Source organism: Camponotus vicinus, unplaced genomic scaffold (assembly GCF_025532165.1).
Source record: "Camponotus vicinus isolate PSW18456_S1 unplaced genomic scaffold, iyCamVici1.0 SCAF_3, whole genome shotgun sequence".
NCBI classification, from domain to species: Eukaryota; Metazoa; Arthropoda; class Insecta; order Hymenoptera; family Formicidae; genus Camponotus; species Camponotus vicinus.
This window is the reverse complement of record NW_028141967.1, coordinates 10,854,666-10,863,102: the sequence shown is the minus strand read 5'-3', so window position 1 is coordinate 10,863,102 and position 8,437 is coordinate 10,854,666. Positions and strand designations below refer to the sequence as shown.

Here is an 8,437-nt window from a genome sequence, read left to right as displayed (position 1 = left end):
TAGATTTGTTAAAGTTTAATGGCGATACCCGCGGGTTAGGTTGCGTTCTTCTAAGCACTATCTTTATTCCTAAGAAGAATCGCTTTGTATTCCGTATGCGTCGATCCTTGATTTCTTTCTTCCACGAAATCGTTTCGAGGAAAGAAAAGAATCGTGGAGTCCACCGGACGTAACAATGCATGTACATATATATAGCCAGCAGTATTATTTATATATTTTTAAATTATCTTCTGAAGTTACACATTACTCTAAATGATTCTTTCTTTATAAATGATTTATTCTGCATTTCAAAACATCAAGCTAAAATTATGGAAAAGTATTATAGGAGATGTTGAATATTTCATATGAGAAAATATTTATTATAACGTAACTAGCGAAGACTGCAGAGCAGTGTGATGTTAGTTTTAATATAATATATTAAAATATTATATTTTAATTTAATTTTAATATAACAATTTTATTATAACATAATATAATATAAATATATATTTTTAGTAAAATGTAAAAATTATCGCGCGTAAAGAAGCGAGTAGTTCATCATCAGTCAATTTCGTTGCCGGTTTAGTAGGAAGGAGATGGAAAATATTACTATCTGTCCTTTGCTATCTAAAGCCCGTATTACAGTGGTCGGCCGGCAAATTGCTTTGCTCTGATTGGTCAATCCCAACCGAGCCCGCAACTTATAGTGTAATACGGACTTAATTGGCGTGTGGCAACGTTTGAAAATTGGCATCACTGCTCGTCGTAACTCGTGGAGCGTGCAGGCCCTGCAGACTCATGCAGGCTTGTGGCTCGTGTGCTCGTGGCTCGTGTTCTCGTAGCTCGTGTTCTCGTAGCTCGTGTTCTCGTAGCTCGTGTTCTCGTAGCTCGTGTTCTCGTAGCTCGTGTTCTCGTAGCTCGTGTTCTCGTAGCTCGTGTTCTCGTAGCTCGTGTTCTCGTAGCTCGTGTTCTCGTAGCTCGTGTTCTCGTAGCTCGTGGCTCGTGGCTCGTGGCTCGTGGCTTTTCCAAAAGAGCTTGAAAAGTATCTTCCTGTTCAACCTCGCTGTTCTTCTTTAGACACGTATTTCCAATGCGTAGAAGTAAATATAGCATATTTCTTTCTCTCGCATATTATTATTTTTATTCTCTTTCTCTCTCTACTCTCTTTTCTATAATTATATCTAGTAATTTATTGAAATAAAGTGAGAATCGATAATGATCGTAAAGCGGAATATATCATCAATGATGGCGTACATTTTGAAATCATCGTCGTTTGATCTCCGACTCGCCGTCTATTCTTTTTTTCTTCTAACTCGTTAAATTTTTGAATTTTTATCTGTTCAGTAATGTAGAATCTCTCTAGCTTTACATGTCTCGCATAATATAATTATGTTCATTAAAATTTTATTTTTTCGTGAAAAAATTGTAACGACTTCTATGTATAATATGTGTAGATTTCATGATTTTTATTGTTTCAATTAGTAATTTTGTTTGTAATTCTATTGATGTTATCACACACAATATATTTTTATTTGCTATAACTGAGTCTTTTTCGTCCTATATTTATTTGCAGTAATAATACATTTCAATTGAATCAGATCATCACATATTTACTTAGAAACAGTTGCTTGTTCACGTCCTTCGATAAAAATATAATGGTTGCGTAAAGCACGTGAAGAAGCGACCGTTCCTGAGAAAATATGTGAAGATCTGATTTAACTGAGATTTCTCTATTATTGTTGTGAAGCCGAATAGAACGGAAAAGAAATCTAGTTAAATCGAAAAAAATATATGGATGATATCCGTACGATGAAATGAAAATTATTTATTGAAATAACAATAAAAATCATGAAATCTTTTGTGTACACATTATATATAAATTAAATTATTCACAATTTTTTGATGAATTAAAATTCAGATCTAATGGGTGAAATCATATAAAGCTATAAAGAGATCACATTGAACAGATAAAACTTCAAAAATTTAACAATTTAGAAGAAGAAAAAAATCGATTGTTGCGGCGAGTCAGAGATCAACGACGATTTCAAAAAGGCCGAAAACGTACGTTATCATTGACTGTATTATTAGTATGTATGTATGCCTCATTTACAACGTTTTGACTCATTGCCAATTTATTTTATTTGAATGTTTTCGATAGATTTTTATAAATTGTATTTTTTTTTTCAGCAAAGAGTGAAGGTACATATCATGCACGTCGTGCGCCGGCGCCTAAAGAATCAAAAGTACTGATAATGAGTATGTATATGCACTTTATTTTAAGTACACTCAGTTTTATTTGAATTTTTTAATATATTTTTATAATTGTATTATTTTTACATTTTTTAGAAAAGTGATCGTGCAGCAGGCAGCCGTACGCTGCCACCGCCTCAGATGGAATCGATCAATAAAAAAACGATGGACGCACCAGCTCGGATCGAGACACCGGCACGGATCGAGACACCGGCACGGATCGAGGCACCGGCACGGACCGAGACACCGGCACGGATCGAGACACCGACGGTGCGTACGCACGACCGGCATGTTTCTCCGCACGACGTCTCCCCACGTATATTAGTGGAAAATCGATTAAATAAGGTAAGTTCAAAAATTTTTTATGCGCGTGTGTTTACGTACATGTAAATTTATATATAAAATGTAATTTTTTAAATATTTCAGCGCATCAACGAAGCGGTAAGGCGGGCCGTCAATAAGGAGCGGCGGAAGAGACATGCCGGTCGTGCGTACGCACCTGTATCTCATATGATGCCGACACCACCGACCTATACAGTGCCGCCAGCACTGCCAACACCACCGGCTTATATGCCGGCTTATATCGCGCCGTATTATGTACCGGCATCTGCACCGGTACTCGGTACCGAGCTATATGGCGCCGGGATACACAGCAGCGTCGGGATACACACCAGTGCCGGGATACGCAATTCCACCCGGATATAGGCTACCACCTAGAATCCGTAAGAATCTGTTTTACTTATTTTTATGTATTTATATGAAATGTTTTTACTCAATATTATATTAAATATTATTATTTTTTTCAGAGGGAAAGAGAAAAATGGTGCTGCCTCCGGCCTCATGACATGCACACACACACACATTCACACACATCCACACACATTAATACTATTAATATATTTTATTTTATTAACATAACTTTTATTTCTTATAACTTTTAAAAAAATTATATTGCATTTCTATATTAAAAAAAAAAAATATTGTAACCGTTTATTATAAAAAATATTATTGAAACTACTTTTATTTTTTTTAGTGCACACACACACACACACATCCACTCACATTAATATATTATAATTTTAAAAAAGCAAATTAAAAAGAGAGATTACTGTATAAAATAAACTCTTAATTACACAGATTTATTATATTCCTTTATTATTCCCCCAAACCAATATAATATGAGCAAGCTTCTATGTTACAACTGTAAAAATTGATGTGGAACTGTAAAAATTTATATATATACAGGGTGTTTCATTTTAATCCGACCAGTCGAATATCTCGAAAACCAAGCCCGGGAGAGAAAAATATTTCAGACAAAAGTTGTTTGGTTTCGAGGGGGCCATAAGATGGTATCATTGGTTTGACCTTGAAGAGTCATTTGAAGGTCACATGAAGGTCACTTCAATTTTTTTAAATGGAACACCCTATATATTTTTGCACACTCTTGTAGCTTATCTCGAGAGCTTTCCAAAACACTATCATTAAGTACCTTTTCGTTAAGTACTTTTTGAGTTATGAGGGTTGAAATAATTTCTTAATTTTACATAAACCGTAAAATATCTTGTAAAATATTCACTTTTCGATTATCTTACCTTAATACTTTTATGTACAAAATAATGAGAGGAATCAATTGGTGTAAAAAAAACACATAGTTGTTTTTAAGAAAAAATATGGAATTGTTAATTGCAAATTACATATTTTTTCTTCAAAACAACTATGTGTTTTCTTTACACCAGTTGATTCCTCTCATTATTTTGTACGTAAAAGTATTAAGGTAAGATAATCGAAAAATGAATATTTTACAAGATATTTTACGGTTTATGTAAAATTAAGAAATTATTTCAAGCCTCATAACTCAAAAAGTACTTAACGAAAAGGTACTTAATTATAGTGTTTTGGAAAGCTATCGAGATAAGCTACAAGAATATGCAATGACAAATAGTAGGTTCCATTTAAGAAATTGAAGGTGACCTTCATGTGACCTTCAAATAACTCTTCAAGGTCAAACCAATGATACCATCTTATGGCCCCCTCGAAACCAAACAACTTTTGTCTGAAACATTTTTCTCTAAAATGCTTTGTTTCTGAAATAATTGCGTGCGTTAATTAAAATGGCTCACCCTGTATATATATATATATATATTATTAATTTATATATATACGTATAGTTATATATTATAAGTTTATTAGTATTTTTTCCTATCATTACTTATTATATCAATAGCCGTATTACTTTTAACTACATTACTATTCTCACAAGCTTGATTTGTCTTTCTCTCTCTGAAACGTGACATTCGTATTTTGTCTAACAAAATAATTGCAGCACTCTCTATCACGTTATTTATAAACTAAAATTACTGCTTTTTTCACTCCATTTTACCGACATCTCAGGTACATACGGACCGAAATTTTTGGGCATATGCCATTTATTACTTAGACTACTAAGCTCAATTTTCACAGTTTCATACGTTTTTACTGTGCAGTCCGCTATTGGGTATGCTATTGTTTTATGCATAAAAGCTACAAAACATTTATACAAGGCTAATGTCTATGAGGTGATAGCTTTAGACGCCATGTTGATCTAAGAAGTCGATAAATGAATATATAATTTTATACTTTTTTTTCTTTCTCAGTATATGATCGGCTTCCCCGTGTCCGTTTGCATCTATATTTCAACCTATATTTATAAATCTATTTCAATCTATATTTATAAAAAAGGATTTTTAATTCTATGCAGGCAATAAAAAATGGCATATGGCCAAAAATTAAAGTGTTTTATCGATAAAACAGGTCGATTGAGGGATCCCCTTAAGCGCGACGGTCAAATATGTAGATTTGCGTTGTATGTTATTTTTATGTTTATATTCTGTCAGTTTTGTGTTTTAATATAAATTGTGTTTAAATATAAAGAATATATTATGTTTGAAACTTTATATCTAAGTTTAATGTAATTCACTTGTAAGTAGAATCTGTTAATAATGGATAATTTAAAGGCAGCTGGTTTAATTGTGATAAATTATTTTAATAAATTAATATTCTTTGAAAATATTAATACAAAAGTGGTTGTAAGATATAAATCAAATATTAAGAAATCAATAGGCAGAAAACCACAGCGCAAAGATAACAGTACGCAAAAACAAAAAAACAAAAAGTTGATGACAACTAATAATTTCATATTAATTTTAATAAAAAATTATATTAAAGGAAGGACAAACGTTTCGATCCGGTTCTGGATCATTTTCAATGTCTCGCAAATTACAATAAGATAAGTATCAAAAAAAAAATCGTACATAAAGCAATGTCAAAATTAAGAAAGAACAGATGATCATGTCAATATCTTACAGAAAAAAGGGGAGACGCAAAAATCGCAGAAAGAGTAGTGACATTATAAAACGCACGCATAATTATAAATTTACAAATAAAATTCGAACATAAATCTCGCAATAACGACGGAATGACATGCCGTTCACCTATGGGTGCGTTCCATTTCACGCATAATGCGCATAGATAACATAGAGAATCGTTCCGTTTCAATCAATGCGCGCATCGATAGCGCACAGAATTCCCTAAACCCCCACCACTTCTCGCGCATCAGCTCTGCATCAGCTACCACAGCTCAAACGTGAAGCGTTTGATGTGTAAGTTGATATGCCCGCGAAAAACAAAAGTCTTCCTATGGTGTGTTGTCTCTCTGGAAAAAATGGAAAAGGAATTAATAGAATTTCCCATCATCATTGATGATACTAACGAAGTTCTTACTCTATTTCTTAATAAAGAAACTGCTGCGAGGGCTAACCAAGGTATTGAAATAAATACAATTAATATATTTACAAAGAGAGAAAGATGTTATTATAACCTCGAAAGTAACAAAAGTAATTTTACAGATGAAGAGTTTCTGCGAAGTATTATAAATAAATACCAGCAGAATATATATATTAATGGATCAAAAGATGCAATGTCTGATTGTGACACAGAACCAAAAACAAGTATAGTTTTTCACAATTTAACATTTTGCTAAACAATTATATATATATACATATATGTACAACAATTATACATACATATATATATATATATATATATATATATATATATATATATATATGTACATATATGGATTTTATAATAAAATTTAATTTATGACTTATTTATAAAATTTTAGATGAGTCGAACTCAAAAAGTTTTGTGTGGCCTGATGCTGCAGTATTTCTGCTTATTGAATTATACAGAGAAAAAGAATCCGAATTTAATACTGGAAAGAGGCATAATGTTATCTGGGCTGAAATTGCTGTTCAAATGAAAGACAACAATGAGAAATATGCAGTTACTGGATTACAATGCTCTACAAAATTTGCTGGCTTGAGACGAACATACAAAAATATATACGAACAAAACAAAAAGAGTGGCAACTCTCATAGTAATTGGGCTTTTTATTCAGTGAGTATATATAAAACATGTTTATAAAAATACTATATATTGTATATATCGACTTACGAAACTGATTTTGTAGGTGATGGATTCACTAATTGGTGAGAAGGCTTATATAAAACCTCCAGCGGAAGCATCTAGCGAAGGTCCAACATCACTGATGTTCGAAAATTCTTCATCAGATTCTTCATCTGCATTGCTTCTTTCGGAGAATTTACGAAGTAATAATATATAAAACTAAACCACGATGTATAAGTAAAAGTTGCTTTTATTTATCCATAATAGTCAACGTTTATATTGATGTATGTTGCAGGTGCACCTAAAAAAAGACGGGTAGAAGATATTTTAGAAAATTATATTAACGATATAAAGTTTGAAAGGGAAAATATAAAAGAGCAACGAGAAGAAGAAAGAAAGAAGAGAGAAGCAAAATACGAAGAAAAAAGGAAACAACGTGAAAGAATGCATAATGACAATATAGAAATACAAAAATCACTACTTGCCATCCTGCAGACATTAGCAAATAAGAAGTAAAAATAAAACATTTACTTACTGTTGTTGCAATTGTATGTGCACTGTGATATTAATATATCTTATTATAATATAATATAATATAATATATCTTATAATTTTTAGAATATATATCTTATATAATTAATATATGTTATAGTTCTTATAATAAAAATGAAAATATCTATTTACTGTCGCAAATGTGTACTGTGTATGTGCACTGTAATATTATAATATTCTTATAATTACATTTAATAAAAATATAATTACATAAATATATAAAATCTGATCATTTCTTTTATAACATAATTTATTATAAATCTTACATACAATATTTTCGACTATAATATAATTTTACATATAATCTATAATTAATATAATTTATAATCTATATAATTAATATAATCTATAATCTATCTAATTAAGTACACAATATAGTTACATTTCTTGAAATATCTGAAGAATATTTTCTGAATGATTTACAAATTACACATTATATTTTCATTTGTAGAGCATTCATAATTCTTATTCTCTTTTCTTTTCCTAATTCTACTGCATTGTCGTGACCGACAAAGTTGACTTCCTCATTACGTGTAAATGTCATACCCATAGGCATCTCATCATTTCGGAGCAGACAAATATTATGTAGCACACAACATGCTAAAATAAATTCTGGAATTTTTTTAGTGTCTGTTAATGACAAACAGTCCAGAAGTATCCTGAAACGCATTTTAGGGATCCAATAGCACGTTCAACTGCCATTCTCGTCGACGACAAACAATAATTAAAATTTTTTTGCCGATCCGTTAAATGTCCATTATCTCGAAAAGGCACCATTATGTGAGGATGAATGCCATATGCAGCATCTCCGATGATATGTGAATCATTCGGAAAATATTCTTCAGGCAATGTAACAAATTGGGCTACTGCCGAGTTCCGAGACTCGAGAATCATGGACTGATCCAACTTGTCCAGCATATACATGTGTAAAATAATAAAGAGAATCACATACTACTTGTACATTGATAGAATGGAAACCCTTTCGATTTATGTACGATTTATGATGAATTAGCATCTTTAGAGGGAGCTCGGATTTTAATGTGTGTCCCATCAATAGCTCCGATTACATTGGGAAAGCCACATGATCTTTCGAATCGTTCCATTACATTTACAGCAACTTGATTTTTTGGCCATGTAATAAATCGAGGTGCAACACAATGAAGAGCATAAGTAACACGTCTTAATGCTCGAAAAGCAGTTGCTTTGCCGA

At 31.8% G+C, this 8,437-nt stretch overlaps 1 protein-coding gene across 1 annotated transcript; it reads left to right on the top strand.

Annotated features, from left to right (window-relative positions):
* Positions 1 to 885: 885 nt before the first annotated feature.
* On the top strand, positions 886 to 3,279 carry LOC145969274 (uncharacterized). The gene is made up of 5 exons (XM_083095259.1): positions 886 to 1,079; positions 2,167 to 2,235; positions 2,326 to 2,574; positions 2,656 to 2,951; positions 3,036 to 3,279. The coding sequence occupies exons 3-4, from the start codon at positions 2,371 to 2,373 to the stop codon at positions 2,932 to 2,934; spliced, it is 483 nt and encodes a 160-aa protein (XP_082951385.1). The 5' UTR covers positions 886 to 1,079; positions 2,167 to 2,235; positions 2,326 to 2,370; the 3' UTR covers positions 2,935 to 2,951; positions 3,036 to 3,279.
* Positions 3,280 to 8,437: the final 5,158 nt, after the last annotated feature.

Coding starts and splice junctions, on each gene's coding strand:
- LOC145969274 (XM_083095259.1), top strand. CDS start 2,371: ATGGAATCGATCAATAAAAAAACGATGGACGCACCAGCTCGGATCGAG. Junction 2,575..2,655: donor TGGAAAATCGATTAAATAAG/GTAAGTTCAAAA, acceptor TAAATATTTCAG/CGCATCAACGAAGCGGTAAG.